At 38.0% G+C, this 15449-nt stretch overlaps 1 protein-coding gene across 1 annotated transcript in view; it reads right to left on the reverse strand.

The window, feature by feature from the left end:
• LOC140936300 (uncharacterized) overlaps positions 1-15408 on the reverse strand; it is a 31641-nt gene extending 16233 nt beyond the window's left edge. Inside the window, exons 1-20 of the mRNA XM_073385745.1 lie at positions 15034-15408; positions 12780-13157; positions 11892-12202; positions 11437-11494; positions 10716-10819; positions 10154-10246; positions 9168-9299; positions 8816-8908; positions 8347-8407; positions 7864-8227; positions 6876-7278; positions 6048-6286; positions 5305-5435; positions 4602-4900; positions 4152-4268; positions 3340-3447; positions 2454-2558; positions 2157-2294; positions 1593-1718; positions 379-453 (exon numbers count right to left, since the gene is read on the reverse strand). Of these exons, the coding sequence (XP_073241846.1) occupies positions 379-453; positions 1593-1718; positions 2157-2294; positions 2454-2558; positions 3340-3447; positions 4152-4268; positions 4602-4900; positions 5305-5435; positions 6048-6286; positions 6876-7278; positions 7864-8227; positions 8347-8407; positions 8816-8908; positions 9168-9299; positions 10154-10246; positions 10716-10819; positions 11437-11494; positions 11892-12202; positions 12780-13157; positions 15034-15121 (3423 nt within the window). The 5' untranslated portion in view covers positions 15122-15408. The remainder of the gene's footprint in view (positions 1-378; positions 454-1592; positions 1719-2156; positions 2295-2453; positions 2559-3339; positions 3448-4151; positions 4269-4601; positions 4901-5304; positions 5436-6047; positions 6287-6875; positions 7279-7863; positions 8228-8346; positions 8408-8815; positions 8909-9167; positions 9300-10153; positions 10247-10715; positions 10820-11436; positions 11495-11891; positions 12203-12779; positions 13158-15033) is intronic.
• Positions 15409-15449: the final 41 nt, after the last annotated feature.

The raw sequence follows: 15449 nt of genomic DNA on the forward strand, positions 1-15449 counted from the left end.
TTCGGAGCAAATTTTTCTTTCTTTTCATTGGCCGACAGCCCAGTCTGCTCATGTGCAATGCCGTCCAACAGTGTTTGGCTGCAAATAATATTCTGCTCATGTGTAAAGGAAACCGTGCTTTTCTCCTTCTTGCGATCGCTCTTGCATGAAAATGGCAGATCGCTTCTCTTCCCAAGCATATTCATTCAAAAAACATTTGATTGAATGATAAAACAATTATTGAACTCGGTTATCGCAAAATATCGTGATTTGTCAGCGTCTCGCAGATCAATTATTTGCCTCAGCCTTCGGCTTCAGCAAATAATTGATCTGCTTTCCACAGACAAATCACGATATTCTGCTCAACCTCGTCCAATAATCTTTACTTATTCTGCATACCTTTCTCTTAGCCCCCAATCCAGTATCAATCTTGGAATCTTGAGGTTTGACTCCACCAGCTTCGAGCTCTTTTATCTGCAAACATGACAAAGGATTCTTTGTCTATTCCTTTTCACTAAATATATACAGCTGGATGGTCTGTAGCAGGCATTCAAGACGGAGGGGGGACAGTGAAAAACAGCTAATGGGTAAATGGAAAACCATAATGCATAAAGCCAACCAGGAGAATAAGCAAATGTTTGCTTCAAATAAAGGTTATTTCGCAGAACTTTTCATCGTCTTAAACATAAGGCTAGCAAGACAAACTCTGATAACTAATAATAAACAGTCACACTAAACAGCCTGCAGCTGAACAAAGTGGTTTATCGTTAATTTTGTTGGCAGGACATCACACCAAAAAATAAGACTTTGAGGATGTTACCTGGAACATGCAAACTGTCCAGGAAATGAAAAAAAAAACTCGTGTGATGAAGTTATGGAATCCTCCTTATACCGCTTGGAAGGTGCTTGCAGCCAAGAAGTTTACCTCCCCAACCCACCCCACTCAGGATGATTGTAAAATGAACAATGAGGCTGGTCACAGCCAAAGTGTTGCATCAAGAAAGGTTCACATCATTCAAGATACAGATGCCAAATCTATGCAATCACTTGGACCATGCATAGGTAGAAAACAACATTTTACAGACACAGCAGAGAGGGTAGTGCAGTCTTAAACAATGTGAACCTGTATTCTCACATTGTCTCTTTTTTGGGGGGTGAAAAGCTTTTGTTCAGCACCCAGTGACCACTTTCCTGCATAGCTGGCAGGATTGGCTCTGCCACTAAATAACTACAACACTTGCCCACTGATCCTGATAGCTATCCAGGCTACCTGACCCCTAGTAACAAGGAAATCTTAGCTTCTGGATAAAAAATATTTTCTGAACACTTGAGTTCACAACTTTCTGCTCCATACAATATCTGTTTTTCAAAGAACAAGACTGCCTTATTATACTGAATAATGTGTCCTTTAACACACTAGAACATGACTGCCAGTCATTTGCTGACCAGTATTCACAGACTTTTCTGTAGATGCAGCGAAAGCCCAGAGGACATGGAAAATCTATTAAGTCCCAAACAACTAAAGATAATAAACACAAAATAATGATAACAATGCTCAATAACAGAAAAAGAACAAAGATGCATGGTAATCTGAAAAAATGAATATAACAGACCCTCTTTTGAAGAGCTTGTATTTTCTTGTTGTTTTCTTCAATTTGCTTCTTGGTCTTTGCTTCTGCTTTATCTTTGGTATCCTTCAGCTCTTTAACTCTCTCAGCACGCATCTTTGCATTGGCATCCTATACAAAATAATCAGTGGTAAATTAGTGACCTGAACAGCAAATAACAGGGTTTGTGCTTCTGAGGAGTTTCAAATAGGTATCCTAAGGGTTTAAATGACTATTTTTCCTTATAAAAGTCTATTTACACAGTAAGTCAGGCTGTCTGTTTGCACGCAATAAACAACTATATGGTACTTAAAATTAAAAAAAATAAGTCCAAATAATGGAAATTTAACATTAGACATTAAAAATCCCATCTTGCAGGAGGTAAATGAGCTGGTTATTTTACAAGAATGCCCAAGGTGATGGTTTGGACATAAGTCACATTTTAAGGCCTGTGCCCTAACAAAATTTCATCATCCTCTCATCTTCTCACAGTCTGTTCCTCCTTTTTGCTGGATCAAACATGAATAGCATTGGATAAAAATTATTGCATTCCACAACAGTTTTACTGACCTGTAACTCCTTTTCTGTTTGCTTTTGTTGTTCAATATTCTTGGTTAGAGTTTCCACTTTTGCTGTCAGAGTTGTGACAGATGCCTTTAAAGTTAAGCTTTCTTTTACCACTTTTTCCCTCTCCTTTTCAAGGGCAGCCTAAAATATATAATTATACAGAAATTATTGACAATTGAGGCATACAAACACAGAACTAGAAAACAAGGGACAAGTGAATTTTTTTTAAAAATATGACTTAACCTGGTGTTGGTTGGGTAATTATTTCTACAACTGTCATAAATATTTCTTTGCACTGACCATTTTCTCTTGATATGCACCAATCTCTTTGGCTGTGTCAATTGGAACATTTTCTAACAGTTTTTTCTCTAATTCTTCTATTCTCTTCTTAGCCTCTGCCAAAGCCTGTATGAAAGAGACATAATGATTATCACATACAATATTACTACAAGAAAATAGGTTTTAAAAAAGGCCTCTGATGGCTGAAAGGGACAGATATCTCAAGTAGCGAAAATAATGGTCTGGAACAGCAGCAAAGAGAACCAGCAACCCAGCCATTTAAAAATGACTGGAAAACATTAGCCAAGTTAATGACCTCCCATATATTTTTGATGGCCAACAACCTCAAAGAAGACAAAGACAGTCTTTCCTTTATTTTTCTCCTTTTTAGTCTTTTTTTAGAAGGTTACCAAAAAGGTTTTTCACCTGCTCTGGCAAAGACAATTACTGTGGAATATTCCAAAACTCAGAGCTAAAATTAAGAAATTGAAACCATTATTTGTTCCAAATCACTTGGACTTCAGCAGCATTGTGAATTGACAGGTTGTGTAAAAGAAAAGGTACAAAACCCAAGAGAGAATTGCAAATGGCGTGTAGGTCAAGTCCCTAGAAGGAAGGTGTTGTTTTCCTTAGTAAAATGTCCTGTCAGTGACTAGCTAGGTCACTAAGGCTCCTTCTTAAATGTTCTGCAAGTGGTGTAGGATTTAATATATGGAGCCAAAACCATTGTGGAATTGTATGCATTTAAGAGAAAGTACACTGTTGTACAGTTACAATAGTTATTACTGTTTTTAGCCTCAGTGAATTAGTGATCATGATATAGCCACAGTCTGTAGTATCTGGAAGTGTTACTCGGCTGGCTTTAATGAAGAAGGCTACATGACAGTAAATGATCAATACACTGTACCTCTTCCTTGTTCTTAATATCAGCTTCTAATACTTCTTTGGTGGAAGCCAGCTGTGCTTTCAACTCATCTACTTCTCCAGAGGAGCCTTGTCTTAAGTTGGCTAGTTCCTGTAAATAAGTGTAAAGACTTAAACATCACACAACCTCTGGAGAGGGTGATCACACTGCTGGCAAGCATAAGTGGTGTGTAAAGAAATCTTCTTTTGATAGTCCTGGCTTAGTGGATTTATTTACCTGTAAGTACTTCATTTTGTACAATAGTGGCATTGACAATTGCAGGACAAAAAAATTAGGGGGAATTTAATGATAGAAAGTAGATAAACTCTTACATTAATAATTACACTCGCCTCCCACTCCCATCCAATCCCCACAATGACAAACAGTTCTTGGAACAAGAAACATTTGGCATTCTCAACAATGTGTAGAAGAGCTTTTAATAGAAGTATTGGGAAATAACACTGATCAACGTGGAGATTTGAAGATAGAGAAAACCTTTGTGGTGAGCAAGGCCAAAATTTAGAGCTGGGGACAGTTGTTCAAATGGTGGATAATGCTTCTTCTTTTTTGCCAAAGATCTCTCAGGATCTGTATATCTAGGATTCACATCCATAAAGTAAAACAGAAATCACAATCAACCATAATAATCTTCATCACACTCAACACAAAATTGGTTTCCCTAATTGTTATCTGCTGGATAGTGATTAACATGTATCTAGTGGATAGTGCAATCCAAAGTTTGAGAACCTGGGGCCAGAAGTCTTGGCTCCTCTTAAAATGAGGAATTTGACATTCAATTGCATTTTATTGCTAACCTTCTTCAGAGCTTCTATTTCCTCTATCTGAGCCAAAGTTGTAGCTTTTTCCTGCTCTAGGTCATTATTTGCCTTGGCAAGTTCCTCCTCTAGTTCAGTGAGTTTGCTGGACATCCCCTGTAAAAGGAAACAATAACCTGTAAATCACATTTCAAAAAATATTGTACCAACAAACTTAATTTCAGCAAAATGATATTAACAAAGAAGTGGGGATAAAGGGAATACAGTAAATAATATTCACGGCTAGTTAATAATGTTGCAAATAGGTGATGAATAATTTTCCATACCTTTTGCAGTCAAGAGGGCACTAATCTTTTCATGCAAAGGGAGAAGAACCACTACCATTTACTGGACATTGCTTTGGAATAAACTGTGCCAAAAGATCTCAGAAGCAACCCATCAAGACCAATATACTACATCCCTGTGAAACTACAACAATTTTTTCCTCACCTCTACATCCACTCCATCACTTGAGAAAGATGTGGCCACAGGGGCCCCATCACCAATCTCATCAAGCTCATTCCTCAACTCCTCAACCTCTTTCTCCAATTCAGCAACTTTCTCTGTAAGCTCTGCATTCTTCTCTGTTAGTTCATTGTTATTTTGCTCCTGTTCTGATACTTTCTCTTCCAGGGCCTCTTTTTCTTTTGATAATTTTTCCACTGAAACCTCTAGTTCATCCCTTGCTGCCTCAAGCTGACTGACTTTGTCCTCCAGTTCTTCAACTTTGCTGCTGCTATCTGCAACTCCTAGATGCAAACAGGATGTAAAGTTAGCCAAGTTAACTCCTCGGAAAAACTTGTTTGCCATGATAAGAGGCATTTTGCTGAATATAGCTAGCCAGCTGTAAAGATTATCAATAACAGAGATTTCTGTTATTTGAAAGGTCTAGATTAGAGACATTGCAGTTCTACTTCTATTTTTTAATTATTTTTTGTTGTTTTTCATGCTGTTAAATAAATGTAAGACTACAAGTATAAACAGAGACACAAGGCAAGTAGTTGCAGTTTGGATTTTTGACAATGTTATTACTGAAGGTGATTTTGATGGAAACAGTGAGTGATAATGGTGAAGTTAACTACATGCATTTGTTTGTTGTTTTGTTGACTTGATTTATGCAAGACAGTTAAGCACAAGAACACTGAGTGTTCACCTGCAGTGGCAACAGTCTCAGGAACTGTGCCTTCCTTCAACATGGTCATGACAGCAATTGTATTTTCAGCCTTTTTCAGTTTTTCCTCCTCCTGCTTCAACTTTTCCATCATGGCCTGTACTTCTTCAGTCCTTAAAATATGAACAAACAAAGTAGAGGTGAAACTTGGAACACAGCAAGTTTGCCCTTACAAATCAGTGTTTTGAGCTAATGATGGTTGTTGACATAATAATATATTTAGTATTCTCAACTCACTTAAAATCTTGTTTAGTCTGTTTTGCCAAAAGTGTGTCGTTTTGATAACACACATGACATCAAAGGGACAACAAACAAAGCAATTAGAAGAAGTTCAAAGAATAAACCTTGTTGATCCCCAACCCCTTGTATATCAGAGTCACAATTAAACCAACATGATAAAGGAGCAATCCACTAATATGACACCTACATTCAGATGCAGAGCAGTCACCAAGATTTTAAGTTGTCAGGTATATGCAGTTAGTAAGCAAGGAATTGAACAGGCAGGAAGTTCGTTTGGTTCTATTTTGCTTTTGTTTCCTACAAAACTAGCCAGGGGTCATGCTCTGACATAGCAGTTAGGGAAAATCCCAAGTCCCAGGACTTTAGTGACAGCCACGCAGACATCATTGAAAATAAAAGTTAAACACCAAATGGTGGGGTCATGTTCAAAGTTTAGAAAAAGAGAATGGAAAATGACAAATTGCCGTTGTCACATCAACACTAACCTGTCATCTTCACTTGGTTCTTCTCCTTCATGTTCTTGTCGATATTGCTCTTTCCACTTCTCAAATTCCTCTTTCATTTTGTTCTGTTCATCAACTAATGCCTGCTTCTCAGCTTCAGCAGCTTTTAGTTTTTCTTCTGTCTCATTATCATCAACTTGTCCTGCAGATGCTGTCACTACTAACAAACCTTGAAGCTGCTCTCGTAGAGCTGTGCACTGCTGTCTTGTTTCACGAAGCTCCTGAGACATAAAACATGCAAACAGTTAACATTTTGAATAAATCATTTGCCATTTTTAAGTAATCCCTTAAAAGGACCTTATTCAATACACTACTCAAATCTTAGCCTGCATCACAAGCATAATCTAACCACAGCTAGTACCCCAGAAGTGCTAGTGTGTTTTGAATTTTCCTTCAACCTGATTGGCAAATCAACAACGGCTTTCTAACAGGCTAAAAATGACACATACTCAAATCCTGGTACACACATGGGGGTGGCGGATCTAAAAAACATGTCACTTTTCCACTGGTCAAAGTACGGGCCGCCATGATACAGATAAATGAATAGCATTAAAAGTGTCTCCTAGCCCTAATATTTTAACAAAATGCTCTATTAGATCAAGGGGAATCTGTGTGGTCTGACAATTTATCTTTGGAGCCGTGACCTGTACCCTTCACCTGTGGAATGTGACTTGTACTTTAGACCTAGCCATGGTGCAGGCTATCAAAACCTTTACACTCTGTTTATTCACAACATTAGTGTAAAAACATTTTATCCATTAGCGACTCAAACAGCCCTTAACCTACACAAAAAGAATTGCATTAACTAACCTTTTTGTTATCAGTAGCTTGTTTCTCAAACCTTGTCTTTTCCTTGCCAAGATGACTGACTTCCTCCTCTAAAGATACAATTCTTTCTTTACCCTCTTCAAGTTCTTCTTTATACTTTGTTACTTCTGTTTTATTCTTCTCTAGTTCTTCTTGTAGCTTTGCAATCTCCTGAGTTAGTCGCTCCTTTTCAGCATTGTCAAGAACTGTGACAGTAGTTGTAGTTGCAGCTGCTACAGCAGCAGCACTGACTGCAGCAGCTTGGTCAGTAACTTCATCTTGTTCCTTGACTTCTGCCTGTGTTTCTTCTTTAAGGATTTCAGTTGTTTGTGGCTCTGTTGATTCAGACTTCACTGCTGTTGTTGTGAGCACTGTAGTTGTTGTTGTTGCTACTGCAGCTACTCCACTGTTTAAAAAGAGAAAAATGGAACATAATCATCATGATCACCGGAATGTTTGATTGCAAAGGTAAAAAATCTGTGTTTCCTGGCCCCTTGGGCATGTTTATAACACTTTCCAAAATTTACACGGGGTAAGTGAGATGTTGGTTTGGAACACAGCTGAAAAACTAATTCAGCTGCCTTGTATGAGACAAAAAGGAATGGTAAAGCTGGACTTTGAAGACCTACACATCAAATATGATCTTCATCCTTGTTTATTATCTACACATTAGTGAATCTGCTAAATAAGTTCTTGGCTTGAAAATAAAAAAAGACCCATAGCTGGATACATGAAAGAGCTGGAAAGCAACTGAGAAGAAGACTGGAAACAGCTGAAGGAAGAGATGAAGGCAGGGGAAAGAGAGTGAGTCCAAAGAGACTTGGATAAAGAGAGCAGGAAAAGAAATTCATGAGTTAACACTAAGGAAAGGGGAGTGTAGTATCAGCTGTTCCACATGACAAAGACCACTGCATATAGCTGATGTAATTTCCTGTCCTATATAGAACCCACTTGGCGAAAAGGAACTTATGATGAAGATGATTCAACTTACCTTGCTTTTAATGTCTCAATTTCTTCTTGTAGTTTTTGCAGCTCAGCTTTAAGTGCACCTTCTTCACTTGCATGCTTCTCTGTCAATTCATTGATCTTCTTAGTTTCTTCTTCCTCTCGCTCTTTTAACACCTTTTCATGCTCCTCTTGTTTTTCCTGCTTTTCCTTCTGAACAAGTTCTAGCTGCTGTTTCAACTCGGTGACTTCTCCTTCATGTTTTTCTTTCAAAGCTGTGATTTCATCTTGGTGCGATTTTGACTGACTTTCACTCTCCTCCTGTTGTTTCAGTCCTTGTTCTTCTAAAGATTTTAACTTCTCTTCCAACTCCCTTACTTTTTCTTGCTCATTCTTGAAGTCAGCCAGTACTGTAGAAAATGATTGGAGAGAAAGATTACCATTATTTTGCTTCAGCATAGATAATTATGTACACATCTGGAGACACCTTGCAATAGCTTAATGACAGAATAGATGCTAAGCTACTCACACAGAGTGTATTTTGCATGTCTTTCATCTAACATCCTTGTCAAGTCTTTGACTGCTGTCACCTACAAGGCAAGGTATTGAATGAAAAGTTAAAAAAGTATACAAAGAGTGCATTCACTGTTAAGTACTCATATCTACAAATACATATGTACTTACAGTGAATGCAGTGAAGCCATGCTACAGTTATGCTAATTCCTGACAAAAATTTATGATTTCTCAAAGTTCATTTGAGTTCAAACACAAGTAAAAAGTGGTGCAACTAGCAAATAGCACCCTCTTGCCACTCTATAACACATCTTTTGTTAGGGTTGTAGGTCATTTTTTTTTTTCGGTTTTAAAGTTTACAAACCAGTTTAAAATTTTGCTTTCCTTTGACCCAGATTATGTTCATGGTGACGTTGAGGAAAAGAAATCAGCTTAAGCTGTTTTTGTATGTGAGTAAATCTGTGAAATAACAGCATTAATCACACCTTCTCATTTTCCAGGTGGGTGAATTCTTCCCTGTTCTTAATAAGCAGCTGGCGTTTCTCGTTCAGCAGTGTCTGGTTCTTGGCTTGTAGGCTCTGAAAATATTATATTACAAGCAAGCTTTTTTTAGTTATTGCTTCCATAAAATCCAGAAGGATATAATATCACTCCAGTACAACATGAAGGGGGTAAGAAATCAAGAGTAGCTTCTAACAAGCAGCTGAGACCATTTTTTGCCTTTTTAAATCCATACCAGAAAGACCAGGGGTCAATTTAATAAAACTTTTACAAGTGTAATTTACAAGTGTAGCTATTGCTCTCAGACTCTAAAACAATGGCTACACTGATAGTTACCTTCACTGTATCTTCCCAGTGAGTGTTTGTGCGAAGTGAGTCTTCACGATGAATGGTGATCACTTGACGAAAAGTAGTGACTTTGTTTGAGTATTCATTACGAAGGTTCAAAACAAAAGTGTTGAATTTGGCCTGGAAAAGATAAAAGCCAAATATTAGCTGAATCAAATAAATAGCGGTATAGACTTGAAAATCAAAACTTCACAATGTTCCATATTACCCTATTCAAAAGAATGGAATATAATGGCATTCACACTTTGAAGCACCCACATATAGGATCAAGGAAAAAGGAAACATTTACTTAATTAAAAAACACTCCGCCCTAGCCACCAACATCAGTCTATTTCAATCAAACATTCTTTAGGTGAACACCACTGGAAACAGAAAAGGCATCTGCTTAGGAGATGTGTCCACTTACATATCGGGGATGTGTGAAATGCAGTGTTTGTACATTTTAAACATTATGTCCCTGTCACTGTCACTGCACGAGTGCTGCTCGGTTAGTATGGGGAACCCTCTTGAATGACCCTTAAACATATAGCCCATATAAAAGAATCAGGATCACACTACCTTCCATACAAGCTTAGACAATTAATCATAACTATAACAAAATTCCCAAGTCTGATTGGCTTTCAACTGCCCTGATTTCAGCACTAATAACACAGTGTAACTGGACAGTATGCGTCATGCCTCTAAGTAATTGGACAGTACGCACCATTGCACATACACGGTTAAATGGCTTTTTTCACTGCTGGCAAAAAAATCTCAGAATTTCTTGTGTTTTAAGTTGAAAAAAGCCTAAAATATCACAAATTTGTTATATTTATGATTAACTGGTAACAGTATTTCGTGTCATCCAATTCTGTCCGTAATCATCACTCATATGATAACAGGCCAAACTGGACTCCACTCAGTCCTATTACCGTTATATATACACATCAATAACAATGAAACAGAAGCTTTTCAAGTCATTGTGCGGCATCTACCTGAATATCATCCTCAACTGATTTGTACTGATCCTGAATGCGATCAATCACCTTCACGTGATTACTCTTCATCTTCTTCATATCGTCCATTACCTACAAACAGACCAAACAACAACTAAACTACCTGAAGTTAAGTCTGCAATAGGAGGATACGAGTTCAGTTCTTCGCAAGCACTTTGGCCGTGCATTAGGCTCTGAGATGCGAGCCTGACTGCAAGAGGCCAGTTACATTTAATTGTTTACCCATTTGTTTATGAGTTCTTAAGAACTGGTTCAAACATGTTCGTGTGTTGCAGTTTTGAAGGTAATGATTGTTAAGGAGAGCGGAAAACTGAAGTACCCAGAGAAAAACCTGTTGGAGCAAGGGAGAGAACCAACAACAAATTCAACTCACTGGTATTAACATTGGGTTTTAAACATGGGCCACACTGGTGTGAGGTGCTCTCAACACTGCACTACCCTTGATCCTTGAATAATAACAGACTGAATCTAAGTACAAAATGCAAGAGAGTTACCAGCAATAATATGCATCCTGAAGATGGATAAAAAATAGTTGACATACCTTTTGAATGCAGTCTTTAGCATAAATGTATGGGATGTAAGCATTCTGCTCTCCTTGAAGCTGAGGAGGTGCCAGAAGACCACTGCTTCGACTTGATGAGCTTTCTGCATGAAATACACAAGAAATTGAACTACATGTTAAACTTATTCCGTTTCCTGACCAAGTACGTGCCACTAATAAAATTGACATCACAGTTTGATTAACATTTTATACGCGCAAATACCATCATGTAAATATATTTCAATTAGCCTTCACAACATAACATAAATAATAATTATTATTGCATGATCTACTCTTAGCTTTAATAACATTATTTTTGATAATTGTAAATATTTATTATATAGGTTTTTGAAGAGAATACACATCTTTTTTCTACTATTTTTTCTACTTTATTTTTCGTGGCATGTCTGTAAAGTAGCTATTTAGCCAAGCACATTTGACCATGTTAAATAAAGGTTATTGTATTGTTTTGAAAAACAACAATCACAGACAAATGATTGTTTTTTGGGGGGGGGCGGGGGTGGGGTGAAAAGGTGCAGTAGTTTACGTAGGTTTGTAACTCTTGGTATCAAAGTTTCACAGAATAACAGATCCCTGAAAGTCCCTTACTAACTCTTACCCTTATCTAACATTCCCCAAAAATATAATATGAATAATACAATATAGTTTCGGCCAAATTACTCATACAAGTACCTTCATGGTTTCTAGTTTGCATGCTTACCCCTATCTTGCATTCCCATGCTGGAATCTGGTGATGGTTCCTCCCAGGGAACTACCTCCTACAAAAGTAGAAGCATCACAGATATTAACAGATTTGCACAAGGTTTAGGCAAATTGGAAAAAAAAACGTGCTTGTGTTCGAGAGGGGATCTTTACCAGAAGTTTCATTTATAAAATTCTAACTTTACGCTAGAGGATGATAATAAAAAAAATTACTTTGTAAACAAATACACAAAGGCATTACACAGATTTGTAAGAACAGTTTTTTAAAAGATAAATACATATGTAACACACAAAAATTAGTCCAAAATTAATACTTCTGTAATGCTTAGGCCTTACAAACCACACATTGCTGCAAAAACAAGTGTAAACTCTCTATGTTTTATATGCAGTTGCACTTGTTAGCGAATAAAATTAGTGCAATCCATAAGTTTACAAACTTAAGCAAGATCTCACCCCATTTGTGATTGCCAGTGGAGGTGACTCTGCAGATGAGGCAGGGCGACTAAGCCTTTCTTCATCACCCCTTGATCTTGGGCGGGATCCTGAAGATTTAGGACGTGAAGCTCCAGTTGTTCCAGGTCTAACTTGGGACCGGTAATCCACAGCTGGTGCTGTCATAGGTCTTGGTATTGAGGCAGCAGGGGTGACTTGCTGTGCAACTGCAGTGGCAGGACGCTGCCTGGCTCTGTGGTGAGCAGAACTTGGTCGACTTGATGCAGCATTAGACTCTACATCAGCATCAGTTTCAGCAACACTCCAGGCATCTTAAAAATTTTATACATGTAACTTAAAAGTCACGACCAACAAAATCATTTCATTTTTTAATATTCCATAGCTGTTACAGGTCCAAATTAAATTCACGTTAAAATTTTTTCACCTAGGTTGATTCTCTATAATTTTCCTTTCTCTCTAACCCTAAATATTCATGAACTAGGGCTAGGAGACAAAGGAAATTGAGAATCAACCTAGGTGAAAAAATTTTAACATGAATTTACTTTTGACCTGTAACATACATGTATCCACCAGAACATTTAGCTTGTTACATTTTACTACAAATGAACCTTTAGCAACGACCACCACCAAACATCAGCCACTTTTTTATGTGGACGGTCCCTACATTGACTCTCGTTTGAACCTCCGTACACCAGCCACCTTCTCCATAATGGCCACTTTTTTACTGACCCCAAGGTGGCCATTATGGAGTTTCATAGCTCAGTGCAATTAGTTTAAATTTTTTGTCTACTTCATCTGAAACTCTTGAACTTCATCAGTGATTACAATCACCTGACCGTTGAGATCACACAACACTTGCAATGGATTCAATCTCACAAAATATAATACCTTTTCTAGACTCCACTTCTGGATCAGTCTGTCGGCCACTATCCTCTGCATCAGTGGGTACAACTGTATTCCGTTTAAATCTCCGTCTTGTTCCACTCTCCATGCTCCCCAGAGAATCCGTTTCTGTTCCATTAACTCCCTCAGTGTCTGTAGTTTGTTGGACCTCTGTATCTGTTGTCTGTGGATTGTCATGACTGGCACCATTTGTTTCTGACTGATTTGCTTCATCACCAGTTTCTTCTCTGTTGGATTCGTCTGCTTCTTTGACGGAAATCAGACTTCCTTTCATTGCTTGTCCAACGTTAGTCAAATCCTTAGTTTGATCTGAAGACTCGCCAGATTCTTTAGTTCCTTCTGTGTCATCTGTGTCTGTCCAGCCTGAAACACATGTATTTGTTCACAAAACTTTAAAAAATACTGTTACATTAATCAACATAACATTATTGGCACTACGAAATAAGGCAAATACAAAGAAACCAGCGTTTACAAAATCTACTAGACCCTGGTTAGTATCACTTTGATGCAGATGTCAACTTCACACAAGTTTGTATTACAGAAAATATAGGAAGAAAAGTTGGGGGCTAACTGATACCCATGCTGCTTAATACAGGTTTCAACAAAACTGTAACACTAGTCCAACATTTTCAAATGACAGAGCAAGTTAAACTTCCTTTTGCCAGTGCAAGGTACAAAGAAAGTCACTTTCACAGCTTGCCAAAAAAGGATCCTCAGATGGGGATCATGGAAAGTCACTTTCACAGTTCACTTTTCATTGCCCAGCCATACTAGGGGGCTAAACCAAGTTATTTCCAATTATCTAATTAAAATTAACCACGTTAACAAAAAATGTGAGTATGGCCACATATTTTGGGTAACTGAGTCTTAGCCAGATTATGCATGGTTAAGTCTTTTTAGGCCCCTTTTATATAGAGAAAAGCCGTCCCGTATAAAAGAGTCACCTGCCTACCCAAGTTGCCCATTTCCTTACCAAATATGGTGAATTATTTACATGTCAAGATACAAAAACTTAGCTCAGCAAGAAGGGTGACCTGTGTACACGTAGCCAGGTCACCCTCCTAGCTGGACCAGCTTTTCCCCAACTCAGTCAAGGTGAGACAATCAAAACATGTGCAACCAGTATTAACTCGGACAAAGGTGTCAACTTTTTTTTCACATGATCACTCATTAAAGTTCAGCTGAGAGGTTTACTCTTCTGCCCAGGACAGGTTTTCTTCATATGAATGGGGTCTTAAACTATCTGACACAATAGTTTGATGCAGGTTAATGTCAATAAATCGACCTTCTCTGCCGGTCAATGTACGGATTGAGTATTGCCCAATATGTTGGCCAACATTCACTTAAAACATCAGCCAATACACCATTTAAAATATCAACTGGTCAACTATCGATCAACATAATTACTGTGAAAGCCATCTAAGTTACCGACTTTCCACTGCAACAATGACAACAACAACAACAATGTAAATTATTAACAAAATGATTAAGTTTTACAAAATTATATACTGTATGCCCTGCAAATAGCTACATTGTATTATGCTAATCTAGGCAGGACAAAACTTTAAACCAAGGTAATATTAAATCACAGATTGAAAAGAAAAGAAAAGAAATACTTGACTCATTTAAATTTACAATATAAAGCATTGGTTTTAACTTTTAATCAGCATGTGCAGAGCGCCCACCAACATGTCCGACTTAACTTGCCTCTGCCTAGACCACACCACTGCATGATGAGCGAGTGTCAGTCGATAGTGTCAACAAATACTTGGCCAAGCAGTGCCCTAGGTATGCATGATCTTAGGTATGCACAAGCTGCATGTACCAGTACATGGATCCAAAAATATAGCTGCCTCAGAAATACAGCTGTTGTTGCAAAACTAGTGCCTAGTGGGCATTGAAAGGTCCATGACAAAGCATCACAACTTTTGCCTTACATATTTTAAGGTTTCACCATTAAGGTTACTTTGCTACGCGGCAGAGGAGAATCTTAAACCACCTACATTTGACGTACTGTATGTGGAAGCTAATCGAAACTATACTGAACTTACCCAGCAGATCGCATTTAAGCTTATTAAATTCAAGAAACAGAACAAACACACGAACTTGTTATGATCCAACCAACCATCTCAAGCAAATAAGTTCTTAATTTTCGCCCACTGCTACAAATCAAACAGCGAAAGTGGAACACCACATGCCGGTCTACCAGATATAAAAGTCAGTTGCTGATTCAACTCACCTTGATCTTTGGATAGAGTAGATTCGCGCGCTTGAGGCTTCGAAGGTTTTCGCTTTGGAGCGACCTTCGGATTTCGCGTGGCCATCATTTTGGTCTTGATTAAGTTAAGAGTCCTTAGCTTTAAAAACTCCAAGAAATCACAGCTGAATTCCAACAACTCCAAGACAAATAAGCAATCGGCCTCGATCTCCGCGTCTTCCCCGCTTGTTCAGCTCACAGCAAGTCACAAATCGGCATCGTTTCATTCCCTGATTTATAAATCGCTCTCCGCCTTTGCACAAGGAAGCCGACCAAATCCTATATTAAGCAATACTCGAAAGTTATGAAAGGAAAAGTAAAATAATCTATTAACGATTCTATGATTGAGAGGACAAATGTTAGGACCCGAGTTGCTATACAACTGCGTCCCTGTTTAC

Source organism: Porites lutea, chromosome 5 (genome assembly GCF_958299795.1).
Source record: "Porites lutea chromosome 5, jaPorLute2.1, whole genome shotgun sequence".
Classification (NCBI taxonomy): Eukaryota; Metazoa; Cnidaria; class Anthozoa; order Scleractinia; family Poritidae; genus Porites; species Porites lutea.